Here is a 27,009-nt window from a genome sequence, read left to right on the forward strand (position 1 = left end):
GCCACAGCCTGGGGGATGTTTCCGGAAACATCCCCCAGGCTGTGGCTAAGCCATGTCTCCGCAATATCCTTTCTTTCAGGAGTGCTAGTTCTGCATGTCTCGCAGGAGAGCTTCTGTAAAGTTTGGAAGGTAGGAGACGAGGTACTGGTAGAAGTAAAGCTGTGAGTACCGGACGTGAGTCGTGCTTCGGTAGCTCAGTTGGTAGAGCACTTGCCCGTGAAAGGCAAAGGTCCCGAGTTCGAGTCTCGGTCGGGCACACAGTTTTAATCTGCCAGGAAGTTTCAAAAATCTGCATGATATGATCCTCCGTTCTATCGAATGCGAGTCCCGAGTCGTACCGTTGCACCGCCGCATTCGATCACAAGACACGTATTCCCCATGAACAGCACATTCCAAATATACCGAACACTAATGATTAGAAAAAGGCCCATACCAAGGAAAAGTTAATAATGTCGTGTGGCTCGGGCCTCCCGTCGGGTAGACTGTTCGCCTGGTGCAGGTCTTTCGATTTGACGCCACTTCGGCGACTTGCACGTCGATGGGGATGAAATGATGATGATTAGGACAACACAACACCCAGTCCCTGATCGGAGAAAATCTCCGACCCAGCCGGGAATCGAGCCAGGGCCCTTCGGATTGACATTCTGCTGGCACGCTGACCACTTTTTTTTTTTTTACCACTCAGCTACCGTGGGCGGACAATGAAAAGTTAATCTCTTAAGAGCTACTTCGCTCATTTTGCTCAAACAGACATCCATTCCTCATTAAATACAACAGGCGTTTGGCCAGAAACGCTGTGACCTATTACATCTAGTAATAAAATGTGCAACGGGACGTACTTGAACCGTCTGTCGTGCGTCAGACACGAGGTAAATAGATCAAGGAATATATAAGTAAAATCAAATAAGTAAGTAAAATGAGTAAAATCAAGAGATTACCAGACCAAACTGATTTTAAAAGTCAACAAAAAGTACCAGTTCAACAATACAAATATCTTCTACATATATCGCAACCTATATCACATTACGAAGAAACGGACATAGTGGCATAGGGACCATCCCCCGCTCCTCTCTCCGAAAGCAGTGGACATCTTCATGTAAACATGTGAGCAAACAACCTTAACCTCCGCACAGTTCCGACGACTAAGCTGCCTGTTGCGATACGTGGACTTCAAATTCGTCATTTCGCCGCATGAAGGAGCAGATCTGCATAAGCGCCGACGGCATGTTAACAGCCTGCAGACGATCACCGAGTTCGCGACAGAACAAGAAAGTAACGCTGCGATTTCCTTCCTGAACGTGGAGTTCTGCAGAACTCACAACGGCAAACTGTGACAGAAGCTCTACCCCAAAAGTAGCCTCACTAACCGGTACCTACTAGCACGATTCCAGCATCATCCGGCTCAGAAGTGTTCCATCCTACACACGCTGACCACTGGAGCCCACCGATAAAGACAATACCAGACAAGAATTGAAAGAACTCCACAACAGTTTCCGAGCCAAAGAATCGGTACGCATGCGACAGTATGCGCTACCTAATGTGTTGCAAAACGCCGCGCATAAAAACGGGATCTATCTGGGGCTCGTATCTCGGGTTTTATTGTGGATACAAATATAGCCATAGGGCTAGGGACCATTTTTATACCCAACAAAAGGATCTTATTACTGTAAGTCTCCTACAGTACATAGTCAAAGTTTGGATACTGCACACTTCCTCCAGTTTAGTCAAATAGAACAAATCGGTTTGTTATTTTTGCGTTAAATGTGGTCTACGGTGCTCGTTAAGGGGCTTATGGAGGCACGCACCATACTGTTCACGGGCGGTTCCTGAGGAAACCCGAAAAACATGGTTCTGGGATACCGAAATGGAGTTGCGCATTCCAAGACGGGTCTACACAGCAAACGACTTAAACTGTTGCGGCATATTACTAAGATCCCTCTCTACAACAACGTTGAAAGTTTTCTTGATATCCTTATTCGTTTCGGAGATACAGGCGTTCAAAGTTACCCTGCTCGAAGACGTAAAATTAGCACATAAGCCGCGCGTAGTGGCCGCGCGGTTTGAGGCGCCATGTCACGGATTGTGCGGCCTCTACCGCCGGAGGTTCGAGTCCTCCCTCGGGCGTGGGTGTGTGTGTTGTTCTTAACGTAAGTTAGTTTAAGTAGTGTGTAAGTCTAGGGACCGATGACCTCAGCAGCTTGGTCCCTTAGGAATTCACACACATTTACCCACGTAAAATTCGGTGTGAGGCGAAAAGGTAGTTTATAAAGTGGCCTAGCGCGGAGAAATATGCTGTAAAAATCTCCGTTATTATCAGAAGGGCTCTGGGAACTCCATGTTGTTGTAATATTGTAGCACATGCAAAATTTTTGTGCACTTAAAATCCGGTCTGAGGGATAAAATTATATGGTTTAGCGTTATTTCAATTTGACATAAGTAATCTATGAAAATTTTACTGACTCATAAAGTTCTTTTCGTATGAGTAACATGCCAGGGTATAAATGCTTCTATTGGAGCACAAAAAGGAGAACAAGCTCCCTGTTTATTGATACACTCTGACTGAAAAATGGGGAACAGACTGCCTCATTCTACTATCCTCAGCACTTTTAAAAACTTTCGGAAAAATATTGGCAAGTGAACATATTCGCGCTCTTTCGTGGTGATAGAGAAGAAGACGGTGGCAGTGGGAAAGAGGCGAAAAAATTAATAAATTCTGTAAGCTAGCAGACATTGGTTGTGTTACAGTAAGAGCGAAGGTGACAATGCGAGTGTGAGAGAAACAGAGGGACACAGTGGCAATCAAACATAGCTGACAGTGACAAGGCAGTGCTAGGAAAAGAGTGAAGGAGGCAGTGCCGGCGGAAGAGGAATAAAGAGAATGAGAAGGTGGAACTGGATGAGGCAATGGTAATAAGAGACAGAGTCTACGAAAATAGCAACGAGGAAGAGAAAAATAATGACAACGAGAAGACACAACAGCAGCGGGAAGGAATGAGTGAGATAGCAGCAATAAGAGAGAGCAAGAGGGAGACCGTGAGAGTGAGAGGAGACTGTAGTAGTAGGACAGAACGAATGTGGCTGTGAGACGGGAGACGGTGGCAATAGGAGAGACACAAAGCGATAAGGACAATGTGTTGGGCTGAGTGAGTGAGTGTGAATGGGTAGGTCGGAGTGGACGGGTATGAGCGACTTACAACGATGGACTAGTTGGTGTGAGTGAATTACACTTAGGAGAGCTGGGGGGAGTGAGGGATGTGTTGGATGTTAAAGAGAGCGCGAAATGTTCGCACGCCAAAATGTATGGGAAAAAATTTAAAATGGTGCTGAGGAAGTTAGAATGAGGCAGCCTGTACCGTACTTTTCAGTCAGTGTGTGTTAATAAACAGGACGACATTCGCCTTTTCTTATGCTGCTATAGGAGCTTTTTTCGCTGGTACGATAATGGAACAATAAGAAGAGCTTCTAAGTTCAGAAGCAAACCAGATAGAAGAAATGAAATAACAGCACGGCCCCGAGAGATGTTGCTCACCTTGCGTCAAGGGCATCGGCGATCGGGCAGGCGCTGTGCTTCGCTGAGAAGGCACGAAACCAGTTTTTCGGAGTGGCCGCAGGGTCCAGGCTTTAGTGGGGTCCACTACGCACGCAGTAACAGCCCTCAACGGCGCAGGTGTGCACGAGATACGGCGCCGCCAGCGTTGGGATACCGAAAGGGTCAGCAACCGCATAGCAGAGGAACGCTGGGTGCGGCTGGGGCAGCACACGTCGATTCTAGCTGGTGACCACCGCGACTGCGGGCTGGCTGTCGGGTTAGACGAAGCACCACAGTTGTAGAACTGCCGTCGGTGTGTACACCCGAAATAAGAGAGGCAATCGAAATCGAAGTCCTCAAGTAGCTTGACGTCATCTAGAGGGAAGGCGTGGTCGCACAGCACCGGCCTCACCGGACACTCTTGCGATCTGCTAAATACGCAGAACGAAGCGCAACTGGAAAAGACGGCCCGCAGAAGCTTGTCGCTGATACACGGCCGGCTATCAGTTGCCAGCAAACCGCATAACGCACCAGTTGACTGCCACACGACCTCTCCCTCTTTCCTAAAACCCGTCAATGTCGTTCTAGAGCCAATAAAATCTAATAAGTGTGGCGTCGGTGGTCTAGTGTTATGCTCAGAAACGCGGTGTACTGTTGTACCAACTCCACAGCGGATCAGGCTGTGCCCTTGGCGAGGCAGCTGAAACACGGCCGAAACATCGCCATTTTTTTAGTCTTTTAAGTATTCTTTACAGACGAATGGAAAAACTGGTGGAAGCCGACCTCGGGGAAGATCAGTTTGGATTCCGTAGAAATGTTGGAACACGTGAGGCAATACTGACCTTACGACTTATCTTAGAAGAAAGATTAAGGAAAGGCAAACCTAAGTTTCTAGTATTTGCAAACTTAGAGAAAGCTTTTGACAGTTTTGACTGGAATACTCTCTTTCAAATTCTGAAGGTGGCAGGGGTAAAATACAGGGAGCGAAAGGCTATATACAACTTCTACAGAAAGCAGATGGCAGTTATAAGAGTCGAGAGGCATGAAAGGGAAGCAGTGGTTGGGGAGTGAGACAGGGTTGTAGCCTCTCCCCGATGTAATTCAGTCTGTATATTGAGCAAGCAGCAAAGGAAACAAAAGAAAAATTCGGAGTAGGTATTAAAATCCATGGAGAAGAAATAAAAACTTTGAGGTTCGCCGATGACATTGTAATTCTGTCAGAGACAGCAAAGGACTTGGAAGAGCAGTTGAGCGGAATGGACAGTGTCTTGGAAGGAGGATATAAGATGAACATCAACAAAAGCAAAACGAGGATAATGGAATATAGTCGAATTAAGTCAGGTGATGCTGAGGGAATTAGATTAGGAAATGAGACACTTAAAGTAGTAAAAGAGTTTTGCTATTTGGGGAGCAAAATAACTGATGATGGTCGAAGTAGAGAGGATATAAAATGTAGACTGGCAATGGCAAGGAAAGCGTTCCTGAAGAAGAGAAATTTGTTAACATCGAGTGTAAATTTAAGTGTCAGGAAGTCGTTTCTGAAAGTATTCGTATGGAGTGTAGCCATGTATGGAAGTGAAACATGGACGATAAATAGTTTAGACAAGAAGAGAATAGAAGCTTTTGAAATGTGGTACTACAGAAGAATGCTGAAGATTCGATGGGTAGGTCACATAACTAATGAGGAGGTATTGAATAGAATTGGGGAGAAGAGGAGTTTGTGGCACAACTTGACAAGAAGAAGGGACCGGTTGGTACGACATGTTCTGTGCCATCAAGGGATTACAAATTTAGCATTGGAGGGCAGCGTGGAGGGTCAAAATCGTAGAGGTAGACCAAGAGATGAATACGCTAAGCAGATTCAGAAGGATGTAGGTTGCAGTAGGTACTGGGAGATGAAGAAGCGTGCACAGGATAGAGTAGCATGGAGAGCTGCATCAAACCAGTCTCAGGACTGAAGACCACAACAACAACAACAAGTATTTTGTAAGACGACGCGGCAGAACGCCCACCAGGACTTCAAAATGTTGCCCTATTTGACGCATCTACAAGGAATGGCGTAGTCCTCATGGACACGTGATACGGCGCAAAAACAATGACAGTAAAAATATCCTAACCGTTAGGAGCGAAGACGAGGGTCAGGCCTCGCCAATGAAAATCGGTTTCACAACCAACAGGAATTGCTGCTGTCGGTGAATGCAGGCACGTCTTACACAGATTCAGAGCAAACATTGCGATAGGAACCGCGTACGATGCAGTTTGGAAAGGGGTACTTGGCGAAAAGCCGTTGCTGACAGCGGCACATCAGGCTGCACTGCTACGGCGGGCCAAACAACTCACGGGAACACAGCAGACCTCCTGTCCACACAGCTTGCCGTTTCCTCGCATGACATCCTGCAATCCATGGATGAAGATAACCGATCGCGGAATTGAAAAGCAATCGCTTAGTAGTGGAAAGGCCTCAGGACCAGATGAGATACATGTAAGATTCTATAAAAATTATCCGAAAGAACTTGCTCCCCTTCTAGCAGTAATTTATCGTAGCTCCCTTGAGCAACGAAAGGTACCTAATGACTGGAAAAAAGCGCAGGCCGTTCCCGTTTATAAGAAAGGCCGTAAGACAGATCCACACAATTATATACCTACATGGATCTGTTGTAGAATTATGGAACACGTTTTATGCTCAAGAATTACGACGTTTCTGGAAAATGAACATCTCCTCTATAAAAATCAACATGGATTTCGGAAACAGATATCCTGCGAAACTCAGCTCGCTCTGTTCCTCCATGATACCCACAGCGCAGGGGACAACGGCTCTCAGGTTGATGCCGTGTTCCTTGGTTTCGGTAAGGCATTTGACACCGTCGCGAGTTGCCGTCGAATGAAAAAATACGAGCTTACGGAGTATCAGAGCAGACCTGCGACTGGTTTCAAGACTTTTTTGCAATTAGAACTCAACACGTCGCTCTTAACGGAACTAAATCGACAGATGCAAAGGTAGTATCCGGAGTACCAAGGGAAGTGTGACAGGACCGTTGCTGTTTACAATATATGTAAATGAACTAGTAGAAAGCGTCGGATGCTCTTTAAGGCTATTCGCAGATGATGCAGTTGTCTATACCAAAGTAGCAACGCCAGAAGACAGCAAGAATTTGCAGAACGACCTGCAAAGAATTGATGAATGGTGCAGACTCAGGCAGTTGAACCTGAATGTAAATAAATGCAACATATTGCGCATACATAGGAAAAGAAATCCACTACCGTGCAGCTACACTATTGATGACATACAGCTGAAGACAGCGTCTGCCGTAAAATATCTAGGCATAACTATCCAGAGCGACCTTAAGTGGAATGACCATATAAAACAGGTAGTGGGAAAAGCAGACACCAGACTCAGATTCATCGGCAGAATCTTAAGGAAATGTAACTCATATACGGAAGAAGTGACTTATGAGGCGCTCGTTCGCCCGATTCTTGAGTATTGTTCACCTATCTGGGATCCCTATCAGGTAGGACTGTTACAGGAGATAGAGAAGATCCAAAGAAGAAGGCGCGTTTCGTCACGGGATCGTGTAGCTGGCGAGACAGCCTTACGGAGATGCTAAACAAACTCCACTGACAAACGTTGCAAGAGAGGAGTTGTGCATCACGGAGAGAATTACTACTGAAATTTCGGGACAGCCCTTCTCAGGAGGAGTCGGACAACATATTACCTCCCCCCACATACATCTCGCGTATTGACCACGAGGAGAAAATTGGAGAAATTAGAGCCAATACAGAGGCTTACCGACAATCCTTGTTCCCACGCACTATTCACGAGTGGAACAGGGTTGGAGGGATCAGATAGCGGTACCGAAAGTACCCTCCGCCACACACCATTAGGTGGCTTGCGGAGTATGATGTAGATGTAGATGTAGAAGGGCATCAACCAGATTCCATGTTCCTAGATTTCCAGACAGAATTTGACACAGAGCTCCACTGCTTACTGTTAATCCTATATTACTAAACCCTCATAAAATTTCCGATTGCAGTTAGTACCAATGCCTGGTTCCCACCAATAAGGTATTTTCAGTATAGGGTATAAAATAAGACATTTTGTACTAATTTTGTATGTGACATACTATTGGAGACCTTATAATTGTAATTAACTAGTGCATAAACGATAAATTATGCCTTCCTTTGAATAAAATATGGAGTATTAAAATTTGCGACGCTTCAGTAACAATGTAATTTTTCCCCTCATTTAGTGTTCTAGGATTAACGAAGATACGAGCACATGGAACAGGTTCACAGATATGTGATTGGCTTTAGACTTCTTAAGTAATAAAACCCAATATGTTGTCCACGACGGCGAGTGTCCCCAGGAAGTATGATAGGACCTATCACATGGTATGATAGGATATACACAAATGATCTCATGGGATGAGTGAGCAGCAATTTACGGTTGTTTGCTGATGACGCTGTGGTGTACAGAAAGGTCTCGTCGTTGAGTGACTGTAGGAGTATGCAAGATGACCTGCATAGAACTTCTAGTTGGTGTGATGAATGGCAGGCTGCTCTAAATGTAGAAAAATGTGAGTAATGGAGACGAGTAGGGCAAGAAAATACCGTAATGTTCGAAAAAAGCATTGGTAGTGTGCTGCGTGACACAGCCACGTTCATTAAATATCTGGACGTAACGTTGGCAAACGATGTGAAACGGAACCAACACGCGAACCCGTTCTTGAATACTGCTCGAGTGTTCCGATTAATGGAAGCCATCGAAACAATGCAGAGGCGTGCTGCTAGATTTGTTAGCGGTAGGTTCCATCAGCATGCAAGTTTTAAGAAGATGTTTCGTAGACTCAGATGGGTTCCCTGGAAGGAACGCGACATTCTTTTCGCCAAGTGATATTGAGAAAATTTTGAGAATCGGCATTGAAGCTGATTGCAGAGGATTCTACTGCCGGTAACATACATTTCCCTTAAAGACCACAAATATAAGATGCGAGAAATCTGGGCTCGTACCGAGGTATATAGATAGCCGTTTCTCCCTTGCACCACTTGCGAGTGAAACAGGAAAGGAAATGGCTAGTGGTGGTACAAGGTACCCTCAACCATGCACCGTGCAGTGGCATGCTGTGTATGTATGTACGTAGATGCAGATGCAGATTAAACTGGAGAGTAGTTGAGTGGAGGCGTGTAGAAAGGTCCGACTAGTAGCGATATTGCTTCTTTCTAAATGATGCAAAGAGTCGAGTGCACGAAAGGCTCAATGAGGCGTTAACTACGAAGTGTGTGGGGAGGGTGTAGTTGAAGCCTGAGGTGGTTCTCTGATGTTTTGGAGGTGTCTTTGTACCATGAGTTTGGCTGACTCACTCAGGTTACGATGAACATGAACCACCATGTCTACGTCAACAGTCCTGGGGACCAAATTTTACCAGTTCTTCTATATATTCGTGGTGAGGATGATGTGGACATTCCCGTCTTCCAGGGTGGTCACAGTCGTGTTATGAGGGCAACACGAATATGTCGCTGGATGGGCAACCTATATCACTTTCGCTCGCTCGCTAAAGCACTCGATTTAATCCCACAGAAAATGTCTGGGTCTACTTGGAACAGCGGAAGAAACTTGACTGCAACATCGGCACAGTTTAATGGCTCTACGATGTAATCATCACTGCGAGCTGCATACTTGAAGAAACTTGTCTACTCTCTTCCTCGCCCAGCTGAGGTCATAATGAATGGTGGTGTGGCTAGATTTTGTGGAGTGTCCTTTCCACGACATGCAGCTGAAAGCGTTAAGACAAAGTGCCAGGGCGCGATGAAATCCCTACAGGGAATTTTCGGTTGATTGGGTCTCTCTTTTAAGAATTATGTACCGTAGACCCCTCGAACGAAAAACCGTACCCAGTGGTAGGAAGAAAGCACAGAGAAGGGTAGAAGTAGTGATCCACAAAACTACCGTCCAATGTCCTTGCCATCCATTATCTGTAAAATCTTATATGAGTCACTTCAAACCAAACAGCGCGAATTCCGAAAAGAAAGATAATCCGAAACACAACTCGCACGTTTCTCGCATGACATGTTGAACGTCAGTGATCAAGTCAGTTCGGTAGATGCAGCATTTATTGACTTGCGAAAACCATATGGCCCGGAGCACAACACCGATAATTATCTCAAATAGGGTCATCTGGCGTATAAAGTAACATTTGTGGCTGGATAGAGGATATCTCGGTAGGGAGTACATAGTCATCGATGTATGTAGAAGTACCTTCAGGTGTGCCCAATGGAAGTGTGTTCGAACCCTTGATGTTCTTATTGTGCATTAATGACCTCGCATACAATATTAGTACTATCTTGAGACTTTCGCAGTTGATGCAGTTATCTGTAATGAAATACTGTCTGAAAAACACTGTATAAATATACAGTCAGATCCTGGTAAGACTGCAAAGTGGCGCAAAGCCTGCGAACATGGTATAAATGTTCAGATGTGTAAAATTTTAAAAAAAAACGAAAAATGTGGTGCCCTATGACTACGATATCAGCGAGTCACAACTGCAGTTCTTGAACTTACATAGGTAACTCAATGTTACAATTTGTAGGAATACGAAACGGAACGGTCTCACAGGGTCAACACTAGACAAATGGAATCCGTCTACAAAAGAGACTGCATACAGAACACTCGTGCAACCCGCCGCACAATATTACTTAAGTGTGTGGGATCCATACTAAATAGGTCTAACACGAGTGGTCACTGATTTGTTTGACCCACGGGCAAGTGACAAGGGGGTGGCGAAAAACTGCCCCGTCAGATACTTGAAGATAGGCATGAATTACTCCGCGCTAGCCAACTTACGAAGCCCCGTGAATCGTCTTCAAGTCATGAATCTAGGAATGTACTAGAAACCCACAATGCATCGCTCCAGCGGGATCCTGAGAACAAGATAAGATTAATTATAGCGCGCACAGAGAGAAATTTAAACATTCATTCTTCCCGCGCTCCGTACATTAATGGAACGGGAAAAGGTCGTAATGTCTGGTAAAATAGGAAGTTCTGTCTGCAATGCACGTCACAATGGCTTGGACAATATGGATGCAGACGTCCAACATGCTTGTGAAAGTGTTCATTAGTGAATACGTTAACCGCTATGAAGTATCCGGACACTAATGCGTAATGCGGTAATTGATCAGTAACTGTTACGAGAGAGCGAAACCCGCCAATATGAAAGGAGGCGGGGTCTATCGTGCTGAGCTAAGGTAACAGCAGAATGAGTCGATCAGGAGAGGTCAGTGACACTGAATGCGCCCTCGTCATTGGATGTCACCCGGGTAACAAATCTATCAGCGATGTCTCAACCTCCAGAGTGGCCCAAGTGGAGTGTTGGTCATGAGGAGACGCGAAGGAAAACCCGCAGATAAACGAAGACTAGGCAGACCACACGTGCTGACGGATAGCGACCGTCAGGTATTGTGGAGAGTGTTCGTAAAAAAGAAAAGAAAAATCGCATGAAATGAGCGAAATGAATCACTTCTTCCTGATCTATATTAACGACATAGGAGGCAACCTGAGTAGCCGTCTTACATTGTTTGCAGATGATGCTGTCATTTACCGTCTTGTAAAGTCATCAGATGAACAAAACGACTTGCAAAATGATTTAGATAAGATTGCTGCATAGTGCGAGAAGTGGCAATTGACCCTGAATAAGGAAAAGTGCGAAGTTATTCACATGAGTACTAAAACAAATGAGCTAAATTTCGATTACGCGATAAGTCACACAAATCTGAAGGCTGTAAATTCAACTAAATACTAAGGGATTACAATTACAAATAACCTAAATTGGAACAATCACGAAGATAAAATTGTGGGTAGAGCAAACCAAAGACTGCGATTCACTGGCAGAACACTTAGAAGGTGCAACAGGTCTACTAAAGAGACTGCTTACACCACACTTGTCCGCCCTATTCTGGAGTATTGCTGTACGGTGTGGGATCCGCATCAGGTGCGACTGACGGACGATATCGAAAAAGTACAAATAAGGGCAGCTAGTTTTGTATTATCGCGAAGTAGGGGAGATAGTGTCACAGACATGATACGTGAATTGGAGTGGCAATCATTAAAACAAAGGCGTTTTTCGTTGCGACGGGATCTTCTCATAACATTTCAATCACCAGTTTTCTCCTCCGATTGCGAAAACATTCTGTTGGCACCCACCTACATAGGGAGAAATGATCATCACGATAAAATAAGAGAAATCAGGGCTCGCACAGAAAAATTTAAGTGCTCGTTTTTCCTGCGTGCCGTTCGAGAGTGGAACGGTAGAGAGACAGTTTGAAGGTGGTTCATTGAACCCTCTTCCAGGCACTTTATTGTGAATAGCAGAGTTATCACGTAGATGTAGATGCTCGTGAATTCCGAAGTGCTGCGAAGAGTTCAGAGAGCACAATAAGTGTGCGTAGGGAGTTAAAAATGGCTGAGCAGCTTCTCAAAGGCCACACTTGCCTTCGTCAATGTTAAGCGACGCATGGACAGTGGGTAACTGGAGAGGAGTAATTTGATGTGATGAACCACGCAGTACCTTTAGACAACTCGATGAGAATGTTTGGCTTTGGCCAGCGCGTGGAGTAAGATACCTGCCATCCTGTGTAGAATCAACAGCAAAGTGCAGAGGAGGCGGTGTTACGGTATGCGCTTGTTTTTAGTTGTTAGAGTGTCGTCCCGCTATTGCGCTTAATAAAACGCTAGATGCAGAAATTTATGAACGCATTTTACAATTGTGTACTATGTACAGTGCAGGGACAATTCGGAAGCGATGACTCTACAGTATGACAATGCACTGTGTCATTAAGCAGCCGTGTGTGAGACACTGGTTTGCGGACAATAACATTCCTGAAAGCGACTGGCGAGCTCACAGTCCCGGTCCAGACTGTATACCAATTACGTACCTTTCGGAGTATGCTGATGCATTAGCTCCATACATAACAATCATATATAACCGTTCGCTCGACGAAAGATCCGTACCGAAAGACTGGAAAGTTGCAAAAGTCACACCAATATTCAAGGAAGGTAGTAGGAGTAATACAAAAAATTACAGACCCATACCGTTAACGTCGATATGCAGCAGGATTTTAGAACATATATTGTGTTCGAACATTATGAATTACCTGGACGGAAACGGTCTATTGACACATAGTCAACATGGGTTTAGAAAACATCGTTCCTGTGAAACACAACTAGCTCTCTATTCACTTGAAGTGATTGGTATTGAGAAGGGATTTCAGACCGATTCAGTATTACTGGATTTCCGGAACGCTTTTGACACTGTACCACACAAGCGGCTCGTAGTTAAAATGGTTCAAATGGCTCTGAGCTCTATGGGACTTAACTTCTGAGGTCATCAATCCCCTAGAACTTAGAACTACCTAAACCAAACTAACCTAAGGACATCACACACATCCATGCCCGAGGCAGGATTCGAACCTGCGACGGTAGCGGTCGCGCGGTTCCAGACTGAAGCGCCTAGAACCACGCGGCCACACCGGCCGGCCAGGCTCGTAGTGAAATTGGGTACTTATGGAATGTCGTCTCAGTTATGTGACTGGATTTCCGATTTCCTGTCAGAGAGGCCACAGTTCATAGTAACTGACGAGGTGATCGAGTAAAACAGAAGTGATTTCAGGCGTTCCCCAAGGTAGTGTTATAGGCCGTTTGCTGGTCCTTATCTATATAAACGATTTGGGGGACAATCTGAGCAGCCGTCTTCGGTTGTTCGCAGATGGCGCAGTCGTTTATCGACTAATAAAGTCATCAGAAGATGAAAACAAACTGCAAAACGATTTAGAAAAAAATATCTGAATGGTGCGAAAAGTGGCAGTTGACCCTGAATAACGAAAAGTGTGAGGTCATCCACATGACTGCTAAAAGGAACTCGTTAAACTTCGGTTACACGGTAGATCAGTCTAATCTAAAAGCCACAAATTCAACTAAATACCTAGGTATTACAATTACGAACAACTTAAATTCGAAGAAACACATAGAAAATGTTGTGGGGAAGGCTAACCAAAGACTTCGGTTTATTGGCAGGATTCTTAGAAAATGTAACAGACCTACTAAGGAGACTGCCTACACTACACTTGTCCGTCCTCTTTTAGAATACTGCTCCGCGGTGTGGGATCCTTACCAGGTAGGACTGACGGAGTACATCGTAAAAGTTCAAAGAAAGGCAGTACGTTTTGTATTATCGCGAAATATGGGTGTGTCACAGAAACGATACAGGATTTTGGCTGGACATCATTAAAAGAAAGGCGTTTTTCGTTGCGACGGAATCTTCTCACGAAATTCCAATCACTAACTTTCTCCTCCGAATGCGAAAATATTTTGTTGACACCGAGCTACATAGGGAGGAACGATCAACACGATAAAATGAAGGAAATCAGAGCTCGTACGGAAAGATATAGGTGTTCATTCTTCCCGCGCGCTATAAGAGATTGGAATAATAGAGAATTGTGGAGGTGGTTCGATGAACCCTCTGCCAGGCACTTAAATTAGATTTGCAGAGTATCCGTGTAGATGTAGATATAGACTAATGCCAACGGCAAATCTTTGGGATGAGTTAGAACATCGACTTCACTCTTGACCGCAGTGTGTAACGTGGCCAGGTTTTGGCTTTTGAAGAAGAACAGGCTACCGATCTTCCGCAGACTCAGATAGACCTCAGTGGAAGGGCCTCCGGCAGAGTTGAAGCCGTCGTAAAGGAGAAGGGCGGTCCCAGTCGGTACTGATATCCACTCGTACGTGTCCGGACAGTCTTGGGCAAGCAGTGCTTGGCTGCTGCCGGCAGGCAGCGCGCGCACTCACCGCAGTCTGTGAGGACGCAGAGCCTGGTGCAGGAGACGGCGAGCACGCGGCCTCCCTCGCCACGCGCCTCGCAGCGGAACAGCCCGGCGTCCTCCGGGAAGACGTCCCACAGCAGCAGCGAGCGCCGGCCCGCCGGCCCGCGGCCGTACCGGAAGTCGCGGCAGTCGGGCAGCGGCACGCCCTCGCGGGACCACGTCACCGACAGCTGCTCGCCCTCTGCGGCACACGCGCCACCACACCTTGCTTCAAATGGCTCTGAGCACTATGGGACTTAACTGCTGAGGTCATCAGTCCCCTAGAACTTAGAAATACTTAAACCTAACTTATCTAAGGACATCACACACATCCATGCCCGAACCAGGATTCGAACCTGCGGCCGTAGCAGCAGCGCGGTTACAGACTGAAGCGCCTAGAACCGCACGGCCACTCCGGCCGGCCACACACTTCGGTTTCACCAGCTGCGACATAGTGTCGTATATGTCAAATGTTCTTCATTCCAGTCATTGATCACAATATCAATTCTTTTGACGATGACCGGTTACAGTCAGTAATGACCATCCTCAGATCTTTTCTACACCTTGTGCTGAAGTCATCAGACATACGCTACTGGCCATAAAAACTGCTACACCACTAAGATGACGTGCTACAGACGCGAAAATTTAACCGACAGCAAGAAGATGCTGTGATACGCAAATGATTAGCTTTTCAGACCATTCACACAAGCTTCGCGCCGGTAGCGACACCTACAACGTGCTCACACGAGGAAAGTTTCCAACCGATTTCTCATACATAAACAGCAGTTGACCGGCGTTGCCCGGTGAAACGTTGTGGTGATGCCTCGTGTAAGGAGGAGAAATGCGTACCATCACGTTTCCGACTTTGATAAAGGTCGGATTGTAGCCTATCGCGATTGCGGTTTATCGCATCGCGACATTGCTGCTCGCGTTGCTCGAGATCCAATGACTGTTAGCAGAATATGGAATCGCTGGGTTCAGGAGGGTAATACGGAACGCGGTGCTGGATCACAACGGGCTCGTATCACTAGCAGTCGAGATGACAGGCATCTTATGCGCATGTCTGTAACGGATCGTGCAGTCACGTCTCGATCCCTGAGTCCACAGATGGGGATATTTGCAAGACAACAACCATCTGCACGAACAGTTCGACGACGTTTGCAGCAACATGGACTATCAGCTTGGAGACCGTGGCTGCGGTTACCCTTGACGTTGCATCACAGACAGGAGCACCTGTGATGGTGGACTCGACGACGAACCTGGTTCCACGAATGGCAAAACGTCATTTTTTCGGATGAATCCAGGTTCTGTTTACAGCATCATGATCGTGGCATCCATGTTTGGCGACATCGCGGTGAACGCACATTGGAAGCGTGTATTCGTCATCGCCGTACTGGTGTATCACCTGGCGTGATGCCATGGGGTACAACTGCTTACACGTCGCTGTCACCTCTTGTTCGCATTGACGGCACTTTCAACAGTGGACGTTACATTTAGATGTGTAACGACCCGTAGCTCTACCCTTCATTCGATCCCTGCGAAACCCTACATTTCAGGAGGATAATGCACGACCACATGTTGCAGGTCCTGTACGGGCCTTTCTGGATACAGAAAATGTTCGACTGCTGCCCTGGCCAGCACATTCTCCAAATCTCTCACCAATTGAAAACGTCTGGTCAATGGTGACCGACCAACTGGCTCGTCACAATACGCCAGTCGCTACTCTTGATGAACTGTGGTATCGTGTTGAAGCTGCATGGGCAGCTAGCTGTACCTGTACACGGCATCCGAGCTCTTTTTGACTGCCCAGGCGTATTAAGGCCGTTATTACGGTCAGAGGTGGTTGTTCTGGGTACTGATTTCTCAGGATGTATGCACTCAAATTGCGTAAAATGTAATCACATGTCAGTTCTAGTATAATATATTTGTCCAATGAATACCAGTTTATCATCTGAATTTCTCCTTTTTAATGGCCAGTAGTCTATAAATCTACTCCGCACAGCATCGTCACATAGATCTAAAATAAGGTGGAGAATAGGCCATACGTGTGGACGATGTGGCCTATTCTACACCTTATTTTAGATCTATGACACGATGATGTGCGGAGTAGATTTATATGCTTTGATGATGCCATTACGGTCTTATCACTTTACGACATCGTATAGAAAAGATCTGAGGACGGTGATTACTGACTGAAACCGGTCGCCGTTAAAAGAATTGATATTGTGATCAAAGACTGGAATGAAGATCATTTGACGCCTCGATTAACTTCTACCACACAAGCCACTCACCGCCACACTTCTGCAGATGGAGTCGGAATTACTGACAAATCAGGCTCAGCAGTCGAGGCAAATGGTCTCACGAGGAGTAAATCACCGCCAGACGTTACGAACGCGGTACAATTTGCGACGCAGGGTGTTTCCAAAACATCCATCCGAATCCAGTCAGCCATATCTTCTACACTAATTAAGATAGAAACTTGGGGCGAATTTTAACTTACGCTTGGGACTACTTAGTTATTTTCAAAAGAACTAAACGTTTTACAAGCGGGTAGCACGGAAGCACATACCACCTTACACTGCTTTTTATAATTACGTTTACGATCAAAGTTATTATTTACGTTTCACAAATGCTGAAGGTGCCCTGCACCAAACACGCAGACTATATTCAGTCCCGTCCCCTACTTTTGCATTCGCTGCTGTTGTTGTCTGTCGTCGCTATTCACCCAAAACTGTCGGAAGGGGAAGCACACAGTTTGAGTCTTTCACAGCCGTCACGAAGTGGGGAGCACCTTGACACCAGGCTAATTTCGACGCCAATGGTGCACACGAGAACCGTAAACTTCATTATGACTGATCCATCGTTCTGTCAGCTCTCCGTCGAGAAAAGCTCTTACACGCAAGTGCGAGTGCGGGTGTGGTTTGTCCTCTTCGAAAATGAAATTTTAGGCTATTGTTAACGTTTCGAGCACGTGATTGCCGTAAGCACCTTTCCGGGCCGCAAATTTGTTTCTCGGGGAACGGTGAATAACACGTGAAGCTTTTGCGAGTCTCTGTCGTGCGCGACTTCGCTATGCGCGTGTTCAAACCTTGTAGGGACATCTTCAACTTTTATAGTCCTGTCTTCCTCAGTTGCGTGTAATATTACGGTATATTAATAATTTTTACTTATGGACCGTCTGACAGCAACTGAATAAAACACAATTTTAGTGCCATACAACAGAACAGTGATAAACACAGGAAACCTAGTAGAAAACATACAGAACATACAGGTACCACACACAGCATCACTGATTTCATTCGATATAGAAAATATGTATACCTCCATCCCTATCACAGAAACAATAGAAATCATAGAACAAAATCTCTCATCCCACAGCAACCTCACCACAGATGCAATAAAAGAAATAACAGATTGCTCAGACTGACAACTGAACAAAACTACTTTCAGTTTGAGAAAGAATATTATCTACAAACTGATGGACTGCCCATGGGATCCCCAATATCAGGAACACTAGCAAACATTTTCATCAGTGACCTATTGTCCACGCAACCTGCCACTGATGATGCCTTGCAGAAAATAAAGGCGAAACGCGTATGGCACTAAAATTGTGTTTTATTCAGTTGCTGTCAGACGGTCCATAAGTAAAAATTATTAATATACCGTAAACGTTGTAGGGGTTCACTTTTCCATTTACATGGAGCATAGCACTTCAGTGGACACTAAAGGTCAAAGGAAACTGTTATCTACCATCTCCACGTCCTGAATGAATTCACAGAACTGTATACGTTTTACTTTACCACCATCATGAAAGGATGGTAGCACTTGAATGCAGCAAGCTTTAAATCACGAAATGCCACCCTAAAGCACGCCACACAGACGCGTGAGTATGGCTAACTCTCGCCTGGCACTTCGCGTAAATTTTTGTGGACTACATGCGGAAGTCTGTTGAATGCACCGTATTTGATCAATATTCTGGGGCGACCTGTGGATTTCTCCTTACGTAAACGAACAGCGTTGTCAAACTGCCGATGCCATCCTGGAATGCTTTGAGCTGTAGCGCTGTATTCTCGATGAAGATCATGCAGCCAAGTTGTAACTGAAGTGCTCCCGTTGAAGCGGAAAGTGCCGTTTGTTCTTGTGTTATTGCGCTTTCGACTCGACGCGCGTCTCTCAATCAACTAGCGAGCTAGCTGCACAGGAGAGACCTGAACCGCGAACTACATCACCTAGTGATTTATAACTGGCGCCAAGGTAAGCTTTTAGTTTGGATACGTAAGTAAGAATTTTTGCCAAGTTTCTATTTCTCCTCATTTAGAAGATATAGTAGCCTGAAGTAGTATGCGTGTTTGTAAAGCTATATATATATATATATATATATATATATATATATATATATATATATATATATACACTGAAGCGCCAAACAAACTGGTATAGGCATGCGTATTCAAATACAGAGATATGTAAACAGGCAGAATACGGTGCTGCGGTCAGCAACGCCTATATAAAACAAGTGTCTGGCTCAGATAGATCCATGGACGCTGCATGTCAGCAGGGGACTGTTCAAGCTGGTGGACCCTCTGGAATGCTGTGAGGCGTGTGCAGTTGGAGTGATATGGGAGCCCTGATACGTCTACATACGATTCTGACAGCTGACACAGACGCAAGCATCCTGTCTGATCACCTGCATTCATTCTGTAGTGATTCGAGAATTTCCACGTAAATTCTGGAACCACTCGACCTTCTGCCGCCTCGAACACGCGATGTTTTAAAGACGAGTGTCAGAGAGCCTATTTACTGCGCAACACGTGTCTCTGTGTGTGCAGGATTGACGTTTGGCACGAGAAGACAGGAGCTGCGTCATACGAGCGGCACCGGCAAATGGTTAGCGGCAGCGCCTTGGAATCTGTATCGAAAGGCCAAGGAATGTGTGTGTAAGGTTCCGTGGTTTGTGGTGCCATGAGGATTGTTAAAGAGACAGATGAAGCACGGATTGTATAGAGACTTTTGACTTGCTTCATGTCTTGGCTATGAACGAAGCAAGACACATGTATGATGTCCATAAATTATTTGGTTATCAAACCATTGATATTTGAATATGTGTAAAGGAGTCTAATGTTTAAGGACAAAGTTAGCTTGCAGCAGTTGTTGTTTGTGGAAGTTGAAAATATAAAGTGATTCGACTGAAAAGTATTCTACGAGTACCCAAATTATTTCAAGAATAGAGAAGAAGTTTAATAAATTCCTTTAACCAGCTGTAGTCTTCGGAGAAGAAGCTTTTGGGAGATCGACGTAGCTGATTACCCAGAGAAGAGGATCGGCTACACGCAACTGATTTGAGAGACGTGTGAGCCTTGAAACTCAATATCACACTGTATCTCGTCGTCCGAAAAACGCTAGAATCAATGTCCTTTGTGCGTTCTGACGGACGTGGGCAATTCCAGCAGGACAATGCGACACCCCTACTTGTCCAAAATTGCTACAGAGTGGCTCCAGGAACACTCTTCTGAGTTTAAATACTTCCGTGGCCACCAAACTCCCCAGACATGAACTTTATTGAGCATATCTAGGATGCCTTGCAACGTGCTGTTCAGAAGAGATCTCCATCCCCTTGTGCTCTTAACGGATTTATGGACAGCCCTGCAGGATTCATGGTGTCAGCTCCCTCCAGCACTACTGCAGGCATTAGTCGAGTCCATATTAGGCAGGTGTACCAGTTCCTTTGGCTCTTCAGTGCATATATAAGTCTGAAATAGTCTGAGTCTTTGTAAAGCTATATATGTGCAGCAGTTGTCGTAACAGAAGCTGGAAGCAAAGAAGAGTTGACTAGGCAGTTACTTGCCGCATGGGTCTCTTGGCAAGGCGTATCTTGATGACGTGGTACGAGTCACATTAGAGAATAACAGTTTAATTATTATTGCCATATGGACGCAGCATTTAAAGATTAGTTCACGTAACAGAAAACAATATTTAATTTAGTAACACAAGTAACAAAGTAACACTGTGCTGTAAAGACGCGGCAAGTTTCTAAAAGGAACATTTTCAGCTTAGTTTCAAATTTCCCTTTGGTGTGTGACAAGCATTTAAAACCGATGGATATGTCATGACAGAATTCGGTAAAAGCATTATTCACCCTTTACTGAAATGATTTCAGTTTTAATGAACAGTAATGAAGCTATTTTTTTCATGTAGTGTTTTAATTATGGATTACATTATTCGTGATGAATTCTGATGGATTATTTAAAACACGCGCCACGAAACAAAATCTGCATTGTGATTCCACAGTTAAAACAAGTGGCTTCTTACAAATTTGTGTACAAGACAATCTAGAGTAAGCACTACATATTATTCTTATGGCATGCCTTTGTACATTGAATGCTTGTTTCTGAAACACGAATTACCCCAGAATTCGATATGAAATGCTTCTTTTTGCAGGAAATGAGATGTTTTCCTTCGCTAATCTGCTTTTTACGTCCTTCTTGCTTCCCCCATAATCCGTTGTTTCGCTTCCAAGGTAGACAGAAGTCTTCACTTCGCCTAAGGCGTGGTCCCAGATTTTGATGTTAATTTTGTCGCTATTCCGATTTCCGCTCCTCCTCATTACTTTCGTTCTTCTTTGTTTTATTCGCAATCTACTGTCTGTGCTCATTAAAGTGTTCACTCCTTTTGACAGATGCCACACTCTCACCGATGGTAGCAATGTCAGTAGCGACTACTATCGGTGATTTTCTTTCACCCAGAATTTTAATTCTACCCCTGAACCTTACTTTTGTTCCCCTCAACACTTTTTCCAGCGTACAGTTGAACAGCAGCGCAGAAATATTCCATCCTTACCTTACAGCCCTTTCATTTAAACGCTTCGTCTTCCATTATTGTTTCCTCTTCGTTCTCTGTGGCTTATACCAATTTTTCTTAGTATTCCCAACATGTCGCACCAGTTTATGTTGTTTTTTGTGGGTCGACAAATACTATGAAGATGTCTTGAATTTTATTAAGTCTTCGGTGCATGAACAAGTACGACGTCAAAACTGACTATTATGCGTTTATCTATCCTAAAGCGAAACTGATATTCATCTAACAGAGCTTCGATTTTCTTTTCCATTATTCTGCATATTTTTCTTTTTCATTGATATAGGTGCGTAAAATGTTAAAATGATTGTACGATAGTTTTTATTTACAATGCCATACAAACTCCAATTGGATTGTTTGTAGTAAAGTTCTACGCTGTTCTCGCCGTTGGTAAATGTTTTGATACAGAATGCGTCAAATGAACAAACCTAGAATACATACTTACAAAAAAGATGAAATAATATATTTATATGGCTAGAAACTGGTCTTTACAGGTTTTTGTGTATAAATGGCTAACGATCTCTACTCATGAATTCCTCAAAGGTACATGACGATCTGTTAAGAATAAACATGTTTAATCATTATCTAAAAACGCTTCTACTATCTGTCAAACATTTACTTTCTATGGGTGGGTTGTCAAAGACTTTTATAGCTGCATATTTCACCCCTTAGTATGCTAAAACTAGATCGATTAAAGGATAATGCACATTTTTTTCTTTCTAGCGTTGCACTTGTAAATATTTCTGTTACTCTCAAATTTAGGAGGACTATTGATAAATAAGTGAATAAATGCAATATGAGGCTGTGGTTAATATTTCCCCATGTATGCACATGTAATATTAATTACATTTTTGTTCGTGCAATGAATACTTTTGCCTAAGCCCGTAAGGAAATATGCAAAATATGTTAGTGACTGTATATCCCCTAAGTTGACAATTATTCTAACGAAAAAAGTATCCACGCCTTAACGTTCTAGGAGGTCTACTACATGGTTTTTTTCAGTTTAAGTTTTCACTGATGAACAGACTCGAGAAATTTGAACTTTTTGCCCTGTTTATTATTTCTCGTTGCAATATTGGGTAAATAGAAGGTGAGGTACCTTTTACAGCTTTCATTTTTTATGGCTGAAGGAGCACAGGGAAGCGTCAGTAGTGTAGTGACGTATCGCACCTGCCCTGCGCTGCGACACAGGTCGTTCTGTTTAGTTTCGGGGTTTTATGTAAGGTTTTCAACTTTTTCTTCTTAGCCATGTATTTGGCGCTAATTTGAGCAGTTTTATCTCTCCGTCTCGTTTTCAGATGTCTTAAAATGGATGCAGAATTGGAGTCAGGATATAACTTGAAACTTTGTAGCAGATTAAAACTGTGTTCGGGACCGAGACTCGAACTCGGGACCTTTGCCCTATGCGGGCAAGTGCTTTACCAACATTTTTTCTCGCCTCATTTTTCTGAGATTACAGAGCTATTCAGGTTTGCTTTATTAATTAACTGTGAACTGTTATAGTATTTCAAAGGGCTGTAAGTCGCCACATTTCAATTTGTCTGAAAGTCCATCGTTGGTGGTGCATTCCGCATTCTTCTAGGCGGCCGACCGCTGTCCAAGTTCCCAGCTTTGGGGTTTACCATTTCTTGTCAAGCCTTTGTACCAACTGTTTTTTTACTTAAAAAAATTCCAAATAGTCTACCACTGTTTTTTTTAAATACAGAAGCACAAAATGCAGCAATGACAAATATGTAAACCCTTAAGTTTATCACTTTGGATCTACAGGGTACTCAATCAAGGTAGCAAGAGAAATTATAAGGGAGAAGTTTACTAAAGATTTCTTTACTCGTTATCGATCTACGTGACAGTAACTTTGTCACACAAGAAGTAAAAATCTTCTCTCCAGATTTCAACCGGTAGCTACCACAGGCTTCTCTTTGAAGGGTGAACACTTAACGACTTTTTTTGTTTGTTTTTTAAAAAAAATTCCAAACTGAACGAGAAAAAAATTGGTGTGGCAAGACCTGAACCAGGGAACCATTTACTGCACAAACTGAGCTACTCAGACTCGACTTACGACCCGTCCTCACAGCTTCACTTCCGCCAGTACCTCGTCTCCTACCTTCCAAACTTCACAGAAGCTCTCCTGCTAACCTTACAGAACTAGCACTCCTGGAAGAAAGGATATTGCGGAGACATGGCTTAGCCACAGCCTGGGAGATGTTTCTAGAATGAAACTTTCACTCTGCAGGGGAGTGTGCGCTGATATGAAACTTCCTGGCAGATTAAAACTGTGTGCCGGACCGAGACTCGAACCTTTGCCTTTCGCGGGCAAGTGCTCTACCAACTGAGAAGTACTAGTCCTGCAAGGCTCGCAGGAGAGCTTCTGTGGAGTTTGGAAGGTAGGAGACGAGGTACTGGCGGAAGTAGAGCTGTGAGGAGGGGTCGTAGGTCGTGCTTTGTTAGCTGAGTTGGTAGAGCACTTGCCCGCGTAAGGCAAAGGTCCCGATTTCGAGTCTCTCGAATGTGCCTGGAAGTTTCATATCAGCGCACACTCGGCTGCAGAGTCATTTTCAGATGTCTCAAAATGAATGAAGAATTGGAGATGGGATCTAACGTCTTCCCCTGGTGGGTGTTGGACCAGTCAGACGCCAAAAGAGATGCGGTCAAGCTTGTGTAACAGTTTTACTTGAGTGAGTGGCTGGTTCCGAAGTACTCTGGTGCGGGCTGCGTTAGTCGGCGAGCAGTTGCCTAGCTTGCTGGCAACGCGCATACCTGTGTGTAGGCGGACGCGCAGCTCGAGCGGCGAGCCCTCGACGGCGGTGCAGGTCGGCGGCAGCGGCTCTGCGAACACCGGCTGCGGCTGCTGCTGCTGCTGGCGCGCCCCCGCCTCCCCCTGCTCGACGTCACCGTCCATCGGCTGGTCGTCGCCGTCGCCGGCGCCGGCGCGCCTGCAACGCGACACAGCGAGGCGGTCACAACCAGGCAGAGGTGGGGGCATCACCTCGACACACTCAAATCCACGTCCGTCAAGAATCGCAAGACGAGTGGATGTTTTATTTGATGGGACTTCTGAACAGCCACGAATGTGTACACTTTCTAACAGATATGCTGTCGCAGTTGTCATAAGACACGCCACTGAATATAAAGCAATCCTAGTGCTAGAAACATTGGCGGATGTTTCGCCCATTCAGCGCAGGTACCTACCGGCCCTTCCCCCCCCCCCTCCCCCCCTCCCCTTATGACTGCGCTACAAGAGTGTGCAAAGTAGTAGGGCTGAAAAAGCGTTAGCATTTGTGGTGTCACAAGGCTTAGGCCTGTCCCACCCCTCATTAAATCGACCAAGACTTATACGAAAAATTGCAAGAACAGTTATTATTATTATGTTCTTTAAGTTTCTTTTTGGATTTTCAGAAATACTGTGGGAAGAAAGTTTATTTATGTTGCAGATAACGTGGAAGACGTTGCCCAACGATCACCACGAAAGTTCGACGTAGCGGCAAGTGGGCAAGGAATAAAACGAATGCTGCAAACTACCGCGAGCCATGGAAGAGCCTGGGCTGCGAGGGCGTCGAGCTTCCTAGGTCGTTGTCGGACGACGTCAAAGGAAGAGATATTCTGCTTTCTCTTTGTAAACAGATCGATGGAGTCTTGAAAGGTTCTTGCAAACGTGTAGGCGGCTGACACATTATGTGGGACCCGAAGCCTGTAATACTTCCACAGTTATTAAAAAGGTGTTAAACGGCAAAACCAATAGTTCATCATTTATATAGACAAAAAGTAGTAAAGATATAGGAAAGGAAGAGTTGCGGCGTCAGAACGAAAAGTGATACATCGCTCAGCAACGAAGAAGGACGTAAACCGCGGGCGTTACGTGGTGTAAACAAATCAACTGATGAAACTGTAAGTCTGTAATTAAGCATAAAGCCACGTAACACTGCACATTCTTTGCTGCTTTGGATTGTGTTCAAAATTCATCGAACGGTACCTGTTTTTTCACACTGTAAACCATAGCAAAAACTGCGGTCGCACTGCAATCCGAAACGGTGCAATCACTTTGATTGGGGTTGCTGGCCCACAGAGTCTTTAGGGAAGAATTGAAGCGTCCGTGGCGCGGGTCAGCAGGGTCAAAGGTTGTCAAAAGCGTCGCCCCGTTGATCGTCGCGCTGGGAACTGTCGCTTTCGACCGCAAAATCTGTGGGAATCATTGCTTCGAAGGAAGGTGTGGTTTCAATGACGTCCTTTATACCACCCTCTGTCTCTCGCAATTGTAAGGAGTCTTTGTGCAATATAAATTACTTGCTCTGTGATGTATAGACATCAGTGCAAGATCGTTTAATATAAGAGAAAGTAAGTGATTGTGTGACACTTTACATGTATGTTAACCTCTAGTTGTGAATAGAACTGCGACTCCAAGTTTTGAAATCACGCGGGTCTATTATGTGTGGCCGAGGTAAATATTTGGGAGTCGTAGTAGGCAGATTATCTCTGACTCGTGATATAAAGGCTCTCTGGATATAATGTGGAACATTACGTGTACACGTTAAATTCTTTGGTTATTTTATGTTGTGCCTTGTCTGTGGCTCGGAACATTATTTGGTATGTCGCAACTCGTAGGTAATTTTGTATCCTGGGAAATCAGCAGAGCCTGCACCACTGTTGTTTATGCTCTATTTTAAGAGATTAAATCCTGGACTTTATCGAAATTGATGCACAACTTGGACACTGATTCCGATGCTACAGAGTGAATACGTTATAGCATCCAAGACGGCTTCTCCACGGCGTACGTTTGTTCCTCTGAGTATTTTAAGAATTTTCAGAGTTGACGATCGCCGGAATTCTGCAGAATCGCAGAGATTTTATTCCAGGTTCTAACTTCGAAAACCAGAGTCAGACAGAGTATGATAATGAACTGTAACTTCTAGTCTTTTGTTTTATAGCCATAAGTATTCAAAATAGTAACAAAATTTCTACCTGGAAGTGTGGGAGATAGTTATGTAAAAAAATATTGGGGAAGCGACTTCTCCCTCCAAACAGTTTCCATGTTATTCAGTCATAATAATTTAACTTCCATTTCAGACGGGGAGGGAAGTTAAAAGGAACACGTAGGTGAAATTTGGCGCCAATGTGACGTCATTAATTCTAATTCCACTCCATAACCTTTCTTTAATTTTCATCATTGATGTTCGATGTACAGATCGAACAGTAGGCGCGAAAGACTCTATCCGTGTCTTACACCCTTTTTAATACGAGCACTTCGTTCTTGGTCGTGCAGTCTTATTGTTCCCTCTTGCGTCTTGTGCATATTGTATATTACCCGTCTCTCCCTACAGCTTACCGCTATTTTTCTCAGAATTGCGGACATCTTGCCCCATTTTACATAGTTAGACGCTTTTTCCAAGTCGACAAATCCTATGAACGTGTGTTGATTTTCCTTTAGCCTTGCTTCCGTTATCAACCGCAACGTCAGAACTTCCTGTCTGGTGCCTTTACCTCACGTAAAGCCAAACTGATCGTCATCTAACACATCCTCAATTTTCTTTTCCGTTTCTTGTGCCTCGTGTTAGAAGGAAAAATGCCTGCCAGCACGTGGCGGAGGTCGACAGATTGGGGTCTAGCGAGAGTGCGGTTCACCGTTCCGCGAATGTCGCTGCTCGCGTTTCTGACCATCCCGCGAGTGTCATTTGGATGAGATCAGGGGGCCGTACTCGATGCGGAGCAGGACTTCGCCTCACGCGACTAGCGCCTGACAGGACCGACGTATTGCTCGCTCGGCCGTGCAAGATCGCACAGCC

The 27,009-nt window shown here is 44.8% G+C and overlaps 1 protein-coding gene and 1 non-coding gene across 2 annotated transcripts in view; one reads left to right on the forward strand and one right to left on the reverse strand.

Annotated features, from left to right (window-relative positions):
* The window catches only part of LOC126480740 (myosin light chain kinase, smooth muscle-like), a 212,196-nt gene extending 188,054 nt beyond the window's left edge, over nucleotides 1-24,142 (reverse strand). The window contains exons 1-2 of the mRNA XM_050104010.1: nucleotides 23,990-24,142; nucleotides 14,367-14,582 (exon numbers count right to left, since the gene is read on the reverse strand). Of these exons, the coding sequence (XP_049959967.1) occupies nucleotides 14,367-14,582; nucleotides 23,990-24,131 (358 nt within the window). The 5' untranslated portion in view covers nucleotides 24,132-24,142. The remainder of the gene's footprint in view (nucleotides 1-14,366; nucleotides 14,583-23,989) is intronic.
* Trnas-uga (transfer RNA serine (anticodon UGA)) lies at nucleotides 183-257 on the forward strand. The gene has a single exon. It is a non-coding gene; the product is annotated as a tRNA-Ser (tRNA).
* Nucleotides 24,143-27,009: the final 2,867 nt, after the last annotated feature.

This window comes from Schistocerca serialis, chromosome 5 (assembly GCF_023864345.2).
Source record: "Schistocerca serialis cubense isolate TAMUIC-IGC-003099 chromosome 5, iqSchSeri2.2, whole genome shotgun sequence".
NCBI lineage: Eukaryota > Metazoa > Arthropoda > Insecta > Orthoptera > Acrididae > Schistocerca > Schistocerca serialis.